General features: G+C 38.6%; 1 protein-coding gene across 1 annotated transcript in view; it reads right to left on the reverse strand.

Moving 5' to 3' along the window:
* MEGF10 (multiple EGF like domains 10) overlaps positions 1-15,295 on the reverse strand; it is a 75,474-nt gene that overhangs the window by 1,548 nt on the left and 58,631 nt on the right. Inside the window, exons 14-23 of the mRNA XM_067316483.1 lie at positions 15,148-15,282; positions 14,610-14,738; positions 11,309-11,437; positions 9,543-9,671; positions 6,788-6,916; positions 6,020-6,256; positions 4,537-4,664; positions 4,241-4,364; positions 2,486-2,530; positions 717-923 (exon numbers count right to left, since the gene is read on the reverse strand). Of these exons, the coding sequence (XP_067172584.1) occupies positions 717-923; positions 2,486-2,530; positions 4,241-4,364; positions 4,537-4,664; positions 6,020-6,256; positions 6,788-6,916; positions 9,543-9,671; positions 11,309-11,437; positions 14,610-14,738; positions 15,148-15,282 (1,392 nt within the window). The remainder of the gene's footprint in view (positions 1-716; positions 924-2,485; positions 2,531-4,240; positions 4,365-4,536; positions 4,665-6,019; positions 6,257-6,787; positions 6,917-9,542; positions 9,672-11,308; positions 11,438-14,609; positions 14,739-15,147; positions 15,283-15,295) is intronic.

Consider the following 15,295-nt stretch of genomic DNA (forward strand, 5'->3'; position numbering starts at 1 on the left):
CTTGGTGTGCAAACAAACTAAAAAAGCCATAATTTTGGCTACATTGGCCCAAATTTGGGGCTTTTAATCGAGATCTTATGAAAAATCCTTAGCAGCGCAGTGGGGATCCTGATGGATTCCAGAGGAATCTCTAATTGGGAACAGAAATAGAAAATGATATCCTATACTACATGTGACGTGCACATTATTTCAGTCCAGAGATCATTAAGATAATTACCATTCCACAAGAACCCCAAAGGTTTCTCAATAATGCAGTAACTACACAGGACCCACATCAGTAAAATATCACTTTTGTGGGTGAAGATGCTGTTTTTTCTGATCAAGGAGAGGAAACAGAGCTTTTCTATCCCTCATGTACACCTAGTTCAACTGTAATCAGTATTTCACAGCCTAATCCAGAGCTGAATTATACTGCAGTTAAATGCTGAGCATATTTTCTGCTGTTGTTTAAAGAAAGGCTTTCAAACCAGGGACATTTAGAGCTGCCTTTTGGTTGTAGAACAGAACTGAAGGTATTTCAAACTATCTTCTTGGGAATTATACCACTTTATCTCAAAAGAATGAGTTTGTTATAGCTTTTGAGCAAGAGAGAGAATCTGAAAGCATCAACATTTTTTTAGTGATTTTCCATGTGTTTTGACTAAACTGATTCAGAAGAAAAGTATTGTACTCTTTGTCCTTAAACTTCACAATCTACGAATGCAATTTGTACTTACCAACTTCATAAACATTCTTACTGGCTGAAGCAGAGTTGGCAATTTCAGCGTATGGGGAATCCCTGCGTGCTGGTGACTTCATTTCAACATAGCCACATTCTGAATTTTTTGGTACAAGAGCTGGTGGGTCTTTTATAGTAGCATATGGGTTTTCAGAACTACTCAATGAGCAATTACTTAAATTGTATTCTGAGTTCTTCACTAGATCTGAAAGAAGAAAAACACACTGCTCTTTCAAATGTGCCATGTAAATATGGACGTGCTACTAAACAGAGCAAAATTCATTTTCATTTCTGAAAAACTCTGCTGTTATACAAATTCTGTAATTTTGAGTTCTACAAAGTCACTCATAAATGAGTATTTAAATGGAAACTAGTCACAATTCAAAAATTGTCTTACACAGCAATTAACAAAGGCACCTCTACTTCTCTGCTCTTATGGGCCTGATCTTGCCATATGCAAATTCTTGTTGCAAAGCTTGAGCACCTTCAATTCCCATTAAATACAGGTAATTTGCAGAATCAGGTTTTAATAGGCACTTCAGAATACTTTTTGCCTTTGCAAGTGCTAAACTCAGGACACTATTAAAATTACTGATCTAACAGTCTGCTCCCAATAGTAACGGCTAGGCTGGTAAGGTGACTTCTAGGAATGACCCCCAGTTTGAGTATGCAGCCATGAAAACACATTAACCAGTAACCACTTTCTCTTAAGTTTCCATAAGGTTAAGCATAAGAGAGTTGAGAAGGAAATGTCAGATGGCTTGTCATTTGGGGATTTGACTGAAAGACAGATAACTGTGTTTTGAGAGGTATTTTCTCATGCTGGGAAGAGATTTTATAGTATCCTGTGTTACTTTTATTCTGTGTTATTTTGCAGTATTCCATGTTATTTCAGTTTTAAAGCTGCGACTTTCTCAGCTGGTTCCTGTTTCTGAATATCCAGCTCGAGACTGACTTGGAGGAACTGTTCAGTAAATGTTTGCTTATAACTTTGTGACACCTTTAAGGTATTTGAAATTAGGCTTCCCCTAATCCTCCAAAACCAGGGAATGTCAGGTAGCAGCTGCTACATATTTAACTCATTATTCTTTTAGATTTAGCTACACTTTCTTCACTGTTTGGATATCTAGACATTCTAGCCACCTTGGCATACCTGAATCATGTAACAAAAATAGGGACACACACCAGTACAGTCCAGTATAAAGTCTCATGAGAAAATCATATAACTAGAAAGATCAAAATATCATTGCTTCCCTGAATTTCCCGAACTTTTCACTCTTCTCTATACATTCATACTTTGATATACTTTCCAAAAGCCCACAGTGAGCTCCATGAAGCACTGCAGGCTTGTGGGGGCCCAGCCCTACATAAACCATGCCAGTTGCAAGAGGAATTGGCTCTCCCCTGAAGCCTTTCATCAGAGGCAGCTTGAATCCCTACCTGGCTGACTGGGTTGAAGTCAAGGGCTGTCTCCCTTCTGCTGGTCAGAATAGAACCATTTTGTGATTCAGGTAGTACACAAATGGTTCATGTATGGAGAATGAGGGGCTTAAAAAGGCTTTTTTTTTCTAAGGAAAAAAGCAACAAAAACACCCTCTCCCCAAAACAATCACCCCCAAATAACCCTTAATGCATTGATTCAGTGACTAGGTATAATTTAGTCCAAAATTATTTTATATTCTCTTCACTCAGAAATCAAAGACAATTTAGAAGATGAAATTAAATATCTATATCATTTCATTTAAACACATCAGAAAATACACTCACCTTTCAGGGATTTTCCCAAATATCCCCTATCAAGTCCAAAAGCACCTGAGAAAAATAAGATCAAAACCAGCAATTTTAAAACCAAAGTAAAATGAGTAGGTAACAGCTTCGAACCCTTTAAAAAAATCGCTTTGTGGCCAATTTTTCCCCTGACAGAGGAATGCTCTTATAAGCACTGTGCTACCCAGTAGAGGGTTACAAAAGCATTGGTACGATGTGCTTGCACACTTTCAAATAGTAGCTCCCTGAGCAAGGAAGTTGTTTAAGGTCATAAGAGACTATTAAATTATCTAGTTTGACCTCACATATGTCACAGGCCATTCCATTTCACCCAGTTACTCTTGAATGAACCCAATAACTGCTTTTTGATTAAAGCATATTTTTTGTCTGAATAAACCGTATCTACTAGAAAGGCTTCCATTTTGACCTGAAAATCTCAGGGTATGGCAAGTTCACTGCAATTCTGGGTGCTTTGCTCCCAAGGTTAATTACTCCTGCTGTATTTTCCAGGGTCTCTCCTTTCCAGTCCTTTGGCCTAAAGAAATGGCCTAAAACTCTTTATGCCTAGGTCTACAGCTTTGCAATTGTCTGTTATTAACAGATTTCTCTCAGTATAAACCCCAATATAAACATCTGTCTTTGGAGATTTGGCACTTATCTGGTTGCTAATCCATTCAAATAGCTTTAATTAATATTGTAAAGTGCTAATTTTTAATCAGAATGTATTGTGGTACTATGTTAGAAGCCTTACAAAAGCCTAAAACTATTATATCTAATACAATATCTTTATCAACAAAACTCATAGTGTCCAAGACGAAATTATGTTATTTGAGAACATCTATTTTCAGTAAAACAATTGGCATAAATTGTATTCCCATCCCATACATCTTTATTAATTAGATGCCATGTCAACTGTTCTCTTGTTTTTGCCTGGACTAATGCCAAGGTCACCAGCTCAGAGTTACCCAAGTCATCCCATTTGCTCTTTCGGAAAAACAGCATGTCATCAGCATTCATCCAGTCCTCTGGAATCTCCCTGTTACTCCACGATTTATTACAACAGGTTAACCACAGCCAATATCTCTTAGGAGTTTTGAGTACTAGGACAAATACTCTAAGGAAATGTAGAGTTGACTGTCATTATCACGACTTTGGGAAATTTCTCATCATAAAAACAGTGCTCTGTCTCTTGGCAAACAGGAGTCTTAACTTGGAAGATGCTTTTAGAACTTATACCTAAAGCAGTTTAGATTATTAGAAGCTATTTTTTTAAGCATCAGTTCTGTATGGTGGGGACTAAAACAAGAAAAAAAGAAAAAACCCACAGAACTATGCAATCTCTGATTGATTTAATAAGAATCTGTGTAATTTTGCCAGAGGAGATCATTATTGCATAATACCCATTGTCTTACAAAACTAATTAATACACAATTTTTTATCAAAATAATGTGTTATTTTGCATATCGTGTCTGCACTGGGCATCAGACTGGTTCACTGGTCCTCTCAAGCAGTCACATTTGGTCTCTGAGGGTACTGCCTTACAGGAAGGTCAAACGCCATAACACTGATCCTCACACACTGCCTGACAAACCTGGCATTGTAGGTTTTGCTTTATTCTGTGACAGTGTCACAGAAGAACCATTTTGATACCACCTGACTGGAGAGCCAACCCTATACAGGAAAACAAATCTCTGCTTTCCAATCCATCACAACCACAATGAATAACATCCCCTTTGTCCTCCTTTTTTTTCTTACCAAGCTCATTGAGGTAACCACCGTGTTTCCAGTCTGCAGGCAGTGTTCCTGTGTAGTCCATGACAGTGCCTCGCTTTCCAGGTTCCACATTTTTAAGATTCACAAACAGTTGGTTGTTTTTTGACTATTTAGGAGAAAGATAGATAATAGAAACTGAAAATGATAATGGGTTGCTGAATTTCTACAAGGTGATCATCAGTGAAAGTAAAAATAAATTCAATATGAGTCATTAGGAAAGAAAGTAAAAGAAATCAGAGGCTCATTTACACAGAAGCATTTAGATGTTTATGTTTTACCTTTGCCAGGGTCAGTCTGTCCATGTTGTTGACATGAGGTGGGGTGGTGCACTGTGTTAGAGTATGATAACTAGGGTTGGAGAAGTAGTGACTGTTAGCATTTCCACCATTACCATGAGGGATAGTTTCTGAAAGGAAAGAGAAAGGAAAATGAACAACTTAAATAATGTGCCGTGTCCTTAAGACATGTTCTTGATAGTGCTGCATTAATTTCAGCATTTGCTCCAGAGTTTCTTGAAAAACAAAATTCTAAAAATTTTGCCTACATTTAAATAAATTAAACATACAGAGCAATAACTGACTATCCATGACTTCACTTCCAGCAAAGAGCATTCTCAAGCGTTACTGGCTGGCATCCCTTTCTGCTGTGGTCCCTTGCTCTCTTTTGCCTCCAGTGTCTGTAGCTGTGGCATTGTCCTAATTGTAGACACCTTTATCATCAAGGCCACAACATTTTCTGGTGCTTCTACTGCACCACCACCTCTGCTGGTATTTTCAAAAGATATCTTTCTCTGTTCTGACAACTGCTTCTGCTGGCTTCTTTACTTGCCCATTTCCTTGCTAGCTGGCTGCAAAGGACAGCATTGCTTGAAGGTTCATTTAACCCTCTCATCCCAATTCACATGCACCATCACGGGTTGAAAACTCCTGTCCTGTTTCGGGAATGTAGCTCCCTCCCTTCACTGTTTTCAAACTCTGTCGTCCACTCTTCTATAGAATCCTACTGTAGCTAGTGTGAAATTTTAATTTTCTATAGCTATAGCAGTCTTCCTGTATTCAAGCTATTGGCACTGAATTTAAAATCTCAGCAGAAACCATGTTTTGCCACACTTTTCAGTTCTGTTTAAAAACAGGCATGGCGAAATAGAAAAATCCATACTCCCACTGTTTAATGCAGAGAAATATTTGGGAGTGCAAAATGCTACACAGTAAAGCAAGGTGTACATAAGGTCAGCTTATTCCTTTACTCAGCTGGGAACATATTTTACCAGTGTAAGCCAGCTTTATGGCATTAAATGCAGAGGTTAAAAGACTGATACAAAACAAACTAAATGGCTATAGATGCTGGGCCAGCATCCTTCTGCACTCAGATGAGCCACCTCTTCCAGCTGAGAGGCAAGCACATGAGCCTGCCCTTGCACCCCACGGGCCTGGTGTGCCAGCGGCACTGCCAGTGGGGTTGCAGCAGCTGCCATCCCAGAAAGAGGCACTGATAGTTGTGGGTCTCAGCCTTCCTCCTCTTCAAGAGGGAAAGCCTCTTCTGCCTCTCCTTCCAGTGAAGCTTTCAGGGCAGAATTTCAGACACTCTGTCTGGAATCAAATACGCTCTTGCTCACAGCAGCTCTTGCTGATGCAAAGAGGTTCAATGTGCACATTTAAACACTGTTAGGGCCAGATGTGGACCTAAGTTAAAAGCACAAAGTCAAAAGGTGGAGAAGAAAAACCCCTCTGTTCTAAAATCCTTGCACAGATTTGCACTTACCTGCAATGGTGTAGTCTGCATTGATGACCCTCATAGCAGGGGTATAGGTCACTGCAGGCATATGTGTTTCTTTCCCTTTCTGCTTGTGTCTGTAAATGATGAACAGCACTAGCAGGAAAAGCACAACCAGGACAAGAATGATGATACCTGCTATAGCCCCTATCTGGTAAGAATTAGCAGGGATGGCAGTGCTGGTACGGCTTAAACTGTTCAAGTTTCCCACTATAATTACACCAGCTGAAATATAAGAAGAAATGGAATATACAGAATAAATGCATGCAGAGGCTCATGTGTCAGGAGTACAGGACAGTATTTCACTTCTAAATCTTTCTGCTAATTCTAATTGTATTTAATAATGCAGAAATAGAACTATGTCAGAAACCAATGTAAAGACAACCCTAGCCTTAAGGAAAAGCATTCTTCTTCTTTATAGAAAGAGGTATTTCATGGATTTGAAAAAGTAAGACCATTCCCTAGGTAAAACATACAGAGCAGATAAAGCACATGCTCTATCAGCAGCTTTGGACAGCATTGCACTCTAAAAGATTTCATGCAATCTGCACTTGAGTGTGTTACTCCAGTAAACTATCACTGAGGCATCTAATATTTAAAAATCTATAGACTACATCTAACCTGATAAAACAGACTATTTAAACACACGTAACTTATCAGGTTACGTTAACGATTGATACAGACATGACATTTAATAGATTGATCCTGTTTTTAGAGAACGCAATCACAATAATTTTATTGCGCCTAGGCTTTTACCTTGATCACACCTGGCCCCCTTCCAGCCTGGGCTGCAGTAACATGTTCCTGTGATGTGGTCACATGTTGAGTTGTTCAGACAGTCGCATAACTGCCGGCATCCATACCCATAGGTACCTTGAGGGCATTCTGCACAAAATAAGACGTAGATGTAAGTTAATGTTTCTGAAATGCTTTGGTATTACAGACCTACAGCATCCTACAGGCCAGCACTTGACCTTGTCAAACCATGTATGTTTTTGTAAGTGACCACCAGATGGCAATATGTTATTACTGGTAGATCTCTACTGAAAATATTTTTGTAAGATAAGGGGGCTCTGTGTGTGTGTGTGTGTGTGTGTGTGTGTGTGTGTGCGCGCGCGCATGCACGCACAAGCATGCACACACACGTGCAAAAGGAGAGGGGCAATTATATTCAGAAGTGATTTTCCATTATACGTAATCTTGGTGCCTCTAAGGAAGTGAATACGAAATCAGAAAAGCACAGATTAACAGGGCAGAAGACAGTGAAAAAATGGACAAAATGTAACCAAAGTGCCAGTTTTACACCAGAATGTCAGGTCTCCCCAGTTACTCAAACCCCAGTGCTTGAAACATCATGTAATCATATAAGTGGTGTCACATATGTAGCTGGCATCATTTCATATGACAGATGTGCTAATGTGGTAATGGAGCAGGAGATAAGAACCATAAGAATTAGTCTAATATGCACCATATATTTATAAAAAAGATGAAACTGGTCCTGCACTGCTTTTGGCATATTTTGTATATATTAATTACATGGTGAAGCAGATACTTTGATCAGTAATTAATTACAAAATTTGCATTACAATAATTAATTACTGATCAAAGTGTCTGCTTCACCATGTAATTAATACGGTAGAGAATTATCCTACACTGATAACAATGCCTCTTTTGTATTGCCACCTCTGTTAACATGTGGCTTGTTACATTACTGTACTACAGATGGTTTGAAGAAGTGTGGTGTTTCTTCTCCTTCTGAGACTCAATTTTCTGAATTTCTCAGGGGTTTTGTAATTGGATTGATTTGCTTTCCTTTTTTTTTTTTAAACAATCTAACTCATCTTTTATTCCTACATTAGGATAATTCACAAGATAATGCAACACAATAGGTGCCAGAGAAACTTTTTTGCAGTCTTGATAAAACCAAATACAAGTGCAATTTCATGCTTATCCTTCTCTTGGTTTCATTCAGTAAAGCAAGATTAGTACTACTGAAGACCATGGCCAGCCAAAAAACATCGTTCCATGGCATATTTTGGCATTTTGAAATCTGAATTGGAATGAAAAGTCTATTTTTTTAAACTAAAATTCCAATTCAGAAATATCAGAACATTTTAATATTGTTGAATCATTATCGGATCACAGGATAAAATACCAAATCTGTGAAATATAATAATAAATGTAGATTCAAATAAATATTTGGATTTGACAACATCAAAGGAGGATTTTGCAAAAAAAGTTTATCTAAACATTACTGCTCTTTTGAAGTGAAACATTTTGAAATGAAATTTGGAATAAGAAAATTTAAATAACTAATGAGAACATATTGCCCAGCTATTATTTCATTGAAATAGATATATTTCTCTAAAATGTTCTGATTTTGTTGTAATCGTATTTTTCTAAGGGAAAAAAACCACTTTCATATTTTCAGTGTTTCTAACACAAATGCCCATTGGTCTTAGAAACCCAGCACATGTTGCAGCTGGGGCTAGACTCACTGCTGAGGGAATAAAGTGTGCCTACAGGAGAGAAGTTTAGTATATGGTAATGCCCCCCGGCCCCCTCTATTGCAGGGCTGCCAGGTGTGGCGCCTGCTATCCCGGCCTCTGTGCAGCCCTTCAGATCAGACGCAGCTAAATCAGCCCTGGTGGTAGGTAACAGGGACTGTGCTCCGCTCTGCCCCGTGCGGACTGCTGATGCCAAAGACCCATTTAAGCCTTCAAAATAGTAATCAAGCAAAACATCAGGGGCACGTAGGCCTGGTGTTGAATGGATTGCTTTGCAGTGCAGTATAATGCATGAAGTGTGGGAGCACCGTTCTGTAATCTTAACAAAAGCTGGACTACCCAGATTCTCCGCCTAGGACCCTGATTAGTCTTTTAGTGTTTTACAACATCACACCATCATTGATTTCAGTGGCGTTACTCTTGATTTATTGTTATGCAACTGGTAAAAGAATCACCCATGTACAAAAACAAAATGCCATTTACTGTCCTGTTATAATCCAGTTGTATTGTAAAACCACATTGCAAAGAATTTTATCCACTAGGATTGATGTGGTACATCTAATCTTTAGTTTTCTAACTATTAATTTTCATTGTGGTTTATGCTAATGACAATTACTTGGATTCATTTGTTACTTTTACATGTCAGGATTGTTGGAGGTTTTTTTAGCATTATGCCCAAAACAACTAGAATGTAGTGCAAATGACTTTCAATTTATAGCTACATTTAAAAAGAACAGCCATCACAATCATAATCAGTCTCAATAATTAATTCTGTGGGTTTTTATGTTTCGAAAAAGCCTTGGATCAATTCCTGAAGCTCCTGCTCAGTCAAAATTCCCACTGAAGCCAAGAGGCTGTATGAGAACACAGGCCAAAACAACAGAAGCTCGGCTCAAGATTTTAATATTTGTTGCTATCAAGCATGACGAATTCCAGTTCCTACTTACTCTGCTCACAGTAATATTTGTTGCTATCAAGCATGACGAATTCCAGTTCCTACTTACTCTGCTCACAGTGTTTCCCCATGAATCCCGTGCGGCAGGTACACTGCCCCGTTATGTGGTCACAGTCAGCTCCATTCTGACATTGGCAAATCAAGGCACAATCCTTCCCATAAAACCCTAGGGGACATCCTGCAATACAAGGAGGGGGAGGGAAAACGGAGTGAAAAAATGCTCTAGAAATAACACTCAAATATTATTACTAAGTACGTTATTGAAAAGTCCTTTCTGTAGCTCTGCTACGCAACATGGCATTCCATAAGCACAACAGATTAAGACCTACCCTATGCTAAGGGGTTTAAAATATACATTAGACAAACAACTATACAAAAACAAGAATGGGAACTTGTGGGGACAGCAGATGAAGGCAGCAAGAAGGGCTGCTTGAAGAAATGGGTTTTATTGAGATATCTGAAGGAGGAGAAAGAGGGCACTTTGTGAACCAGTACAGGGAATCTGTCTAGTGATGAATGGATCTTTCGACATATTTTCAGCACAGTCGATGTTGAAGCATAAAGAGTAAAAATAATAACATATTGTATCTCCATTCCTCACAAAGATGCCATTTCAGTATGAAGAAGACGTATCACCGCAAAGAGATCATTATTCACCAGCAGGAAGGAAAATAACCATGATAGCTGACAGCTAACCAGTATAGTGAACGTCTTCCAGAGCTGCATCCATATGGCCCTATAATGTATGTGTTATTTCCTGCCACTATGACATTGTTCAGTTGAAAAAGGAGAGTTGTCACTTTATGGAAACTGTGTATTTAAACACTGAATGCAAAACAGCTATGTTTTTTTGAGTTCAAAGATAATACGTGTGCCTGGATTGAAGATAAGCCAAATAGGAGCCATAAATACAACTATTTATGATACAGATAATAAGAAACCAACTTCTTCTCCATCTATATCTATCTCTAACAAATTTTTTTCTCTCAAACTTCCTATGAATTGTTACCCAGCATATAATGAGTGCCATATACCTATTCCCAGTCACTGCACTGCTGATATTTTTATTCTAATGAAAAAGTCTTAGAAATGTCAGTAATTTAATGTATTAATTACACAAAGAAAATGCCAAAATAAACGATGAAATAAAAACCTCACGAAGTTTGGCTTCTAAATTGCAGATAAAATAGCTTCTATATCAGTATTTGAATTATATGTGCTGAGTGAGAGCTGTTGTTGCAGTCGTCTCTGGGACGTAACAATTACAGATAAGAGACAGACAATATGATCCCTTTGCAACGCTGACAGGGACTGTGCCTCAGTAGATCACAACCACAGCTAAGGCAGAAGTTATTCTCAGGGCTTCAGTCAGCTCTGCGTCTTGATGTTATCATCTTGGTTATGGCATCCCCAATTCTGCAATACTTCCTGGGGAGGTTTTGGAGAGGGAAGGAATTGCACGGTACCAGCGCACTACCTGCACAGCTAAGGGTGTCCACGCTGTACCTGGGGCCACAACCGCACACACGCAGTGGTGACACCCGGGAACACCTGGCTGCAGCCAAAAGTTGCCTGCTGCTGCAGGAAGGCCAGAGAGGAGCCTGAACACAAACACACGGCCGAAGCTCTGCTGGGGCTTACAGGGGTACCTCCCCAGTGAGCACAGAGGCAATGCAGTACACTCCCTGGGTGTGAGAGGGTCAGCAGCGCGAGGAGAAATCAGGGAATCAAGTGGTTAAAACACCAAAGGAAAATTCTGTCACTGATTTGCAGACCCGTAAGAGCATGAATGGACAACAAGGGTCACTTACTTACTTTGGGTACAGTAAAGGCCAGTCCATCCCGGGGTACATTTGCACTCCCCATCATAGGCGCTGCAGTAAGCTCCGTTGTGGCAGTTGCATGTGTGGATGCAGTTGGGACCCCAGTGAGAAGGTGGGCAAGCTAAAACAACAAATCAGTTACTTAATCTTAAATGACAGGGATCCTCACTGCTCATTAACATAGAGTGCTCATTCAAATGGGAGTATTGCTTGGTTTTTAGCTTTTGGGTTTTTTTAATATTGGTTGGCTGCTCTGTTTTGATCAGACAGACAAACACAGATTTCGTTTTTTTAAACTAATGAGTCATTTTACTGTAGATAAAAAGTGCTGAAAAAGATTAAACATGTGAAAGAAACCAGTGGTACATATTTGATACTAGGGACTAGGATGCTGTCATCTTATACCAGCTTTCTCATAGATCAGACGACAGAACAACATAAGTTTCTTTTCTTGATCGAGTTTTTCATTTGAAGACAGTTCAACTGCACACCACCAAGGGGTTAAGCATTTTAAGCCTCACAGGTGAAGAAAAACAAACAGAGAAGGTTGAAACATATCTTGTAGCCTGACACAACAGTAAGGTTACTCCCTGTATTTTCACTGTTAGATTCTGTATTGTTGCCTAAGTGTGGCACATTCAACTTGATTAAGGTAAGGTTTCTTGACCTAATAAGGCTTCTGGCTTACTCAGTTGTTTCCATAGGTCCACCAATCAATGTATTTCTAATAAGCAATTATAAATAAAGTAGGAGATTTTTTTCACTCATAATCATATCTAAAAATGTTTTGAGGTGCAATTTTAGTGATTACTTTGAAAATGTCATGGTGAAAAAATCTGATACTGAATGCTAACATTAGAATAGTGAAGTAATCCCAAAATGATAATTATTATTCAGAGACAGCAACAGAAAATTTTCTCTGTGTCAGAATATCACTAAGTGCAGAAGGTGCTCTAAGAATACAGTGCTTAGAACAGAGAAAAGAATAGAGAAAAGGTGCTCCTTTCTGTGAAAACTTAGGATTTACATCTTAAGGTTTTTTGTTTCTTTAGTACAGAGTTGTGTCATTCAAAACCAGTTTTTGGAAGCACAAAATGAGTATTTTATAGGAGAGGAGAAACAGGCTAGATGCTAAAGTCTGATTCCTACTTCTGTATTAGTTTAAAAAGACTGATATCTCCTCATGAATGTAGACTGGATTTGGTCATCCAGAGACCAGTCTTGGGAGCAAGAGAAACTTTTTGATGCTTTAAATGTTTGTGTAAGCAAAATGATTCATATACGTGTGGTCTGTATTTTTGCAAAGTGTTACCCTTGCCCAAAATTCACTCTATTAAGAAACATATTGCATTTTACTGAAAATAACACATTTTGTTGTTGTTGTTTCAATTTGTGATTTACAATGATTTTATTACTGTTATTTGTTGTATGATATTAGTGGTCAATCAAGAAAGAATGTAAATCACAGAAGAAAGGTTAGGTGTTTCAAGAAGGTCAGTAGTTCCAAAAGAAATTAATGGAATCATCATTTTCCATGGGAATGAAAGGCTGTCATATAAAGCAAATAAACTTCCTCTCCTATGGTCCATGAACACAGTCTCAGTAGAAGCGTCCATTCATACGGCTGGCACCATTTTCTTATATTGATTCAGTGCTTAAGTCTCTCCTCTTCCCAAATACTCCTATACTGCTACTCTTCCAACAACCTATTTATTTTACCATAAAGATATGGACCCAGCACCTATACTGCTACTGGCTTTCACAGGAACAGACCCAAAATTAATTTTGATCTCATAGAGAGCTGCGGATGATAATCACTTCTCAGAACTTAGCCAGCAAAGAAGGGCTTTTCCCAAACTGACCAGACGTTACATTGCACTGGTACAGAGCCAGTTAACCTGGACCAGTCAAACCGTGAATGACAGAAACCAATGAGGCATGTTATTAGGAAATGCACTTCCCTGGAACCCTAGTGCAATGTCTTTTGAATTTTGATGTATCAGGGTCTGATATAACTACATTTATTCATAAAAACGGGTTGACTGAAGTTTTTGCATGCACTGCAGGACTATATGCATTTTAGTACTTTATGGAATTGGTTATGCTTCCTTTTAGAATTTTGTTTCAGTTATTTGTTTCTTGTTATTATTAATTCAGGTTGACCCAGTAATGTATCAGGAGAACACCTAATTATTTAATAAAATAACTCTGTGAAGCAGAAGAAAATTAGGGCTAAGTCCTTCTCCTTTTCAAGTCAGGAAGAGTCTTCATTTATTTTAGCATAGCGAGAGCATATGTAAATCAAGTGGAGTACAATGACACTAAAAATGTGCATCTGAAAATTATTTTTAAAAGGAGGAAGGAGAAAAATCTGTTAAAAAGTGGTAAGTAATAACAAAAAGTCATAATGCAAGAAACTCTTAACAAGAAAGCTCAAATGTTTGACAAGAAAAAGTGTGGTCCTGCAGCCAGAGCGCTAGTTTGGGTTTTGGAAAATCCTGGCTTTGTTGTGAGCCTTGCCAATAACTCTCTATGTGACTGCAGTCAAAACAACCCAATATATCAGTGCCTCAGTTTAAAAAGAAATCGTTTGTAAAATAATACCTCTGTCATTCGTAAGAGTGTCCTGTGGATACAAGCCATGCCATGTTCATAACACTATTGCAATGAGGCTACAAAATTACACAGACAAGCAAACAACTCGTCATGAAGCCACTATGCAAAGAAAGATTGATGGCATCACAGAATACTGTAGGTTGGAAGAGACCTCTGGTGTCATCTAACCCAGCATCTAGTCCAATGTCCTGCTCAAAGAATCTTCATGGATGGAGATTCCCCAACCTCTTCAAGGATAGAGATTTCAACCTCTCCGAGCAGCCTGTTCCAGTGCTTGACCACTCTCAGAATAAAGAATTTTCTTCTTATGTCTGATTAGAGTTGTCCTTGTTGTAACCTGGGAGCATTATCTCTTGGCCTTTCACTGTGCACTTCTGAGAAACGTCTGGATCTGTCTTCTCTGTAACTCTTCTTTGGGTAGTGGAAGACCACAACTAGATTCCCCCTTACCCTCTTCTTGCATGCCCTATGCTCTAGCCACCTAACCTTCTTAGAAAATTCACAGTGCAAATGAGTGTGTAATAATGCAAATGAAACACAAAGGTGAATCTCTCTTCATTATATGCAATGAAGTCCTCACTTCTCACTTAGAAAGTATTTTTTCACCAATAAGTAGAGAAAACAATTAGCCAGGGTTCAGCTATTGAAAAACAATGGAAAAAAAGGTTGACTCTTACGCTGAGAGCAGTCACTACCAATCCAGCCAGGGTAGCACTGACAAGACCGGTCGATAGGATTACATGTGCCGTTATTGGTACATGTGCAGATTCCAATGCAGTTCTTGCCAAATCTGCCACTGGGACACACTGAGAACAAGATATCAGTATTAGAATTCTTTAGGAATTAGCACATAGATTGTATCTTCTTTATTTTAAGAAAAAACAATGGATCTTTTTGAATCAAGGAAAGTATATTATTTAGTATAATACTGAAGCAAGGCACTACAGATTCTGCTAAGCCCATTTCAGTTACTCATTTTACAAATAATACATAGAAGAATAGAGTGTTATTTTAAAGACAGGCGTTTTTCACACTTCCCATAAATTTTCAAACAGCTTAAATCTGCTTAAGATTCCACATTTATAAACTTCACATACTACAACAGAAACCATTTTTGGTCTTATAGGTATCCAATAGATAAAATGAATATTATTAGAATTCTTGGCATCTACCAAGCATTGTAGTAATTAGAGGAGTATTAATTAGAGCTTGTACCTTCATTACAAAGGGCTCCTGTAAATCCAGGTAAGCAGTCACATAATCCAGTAATGTGATGGCAGGGACCACTGCTGTGTACACACTGGGGGCATGTCTGGCTGCAACGGTGTCCGTAAAACCCAGGGGAACAAACTGGAATCAGAAA

This window comes from Apteryx mantelli, chromosome Z (genome assembly GCF_036417845.1).
Source record: "Apteryx mantelli isolate bAptMan1 chromosome Z, bAptMan1.hap1, whole genome shotgun sequence".
Classification (NCBI taxonomy): domain Eukaryota; kingdom Metazoa; phylum Chordata; class Aves; order Apterygiformes; family Apterygidae; genus Apteryx; species Apteryx mantelli.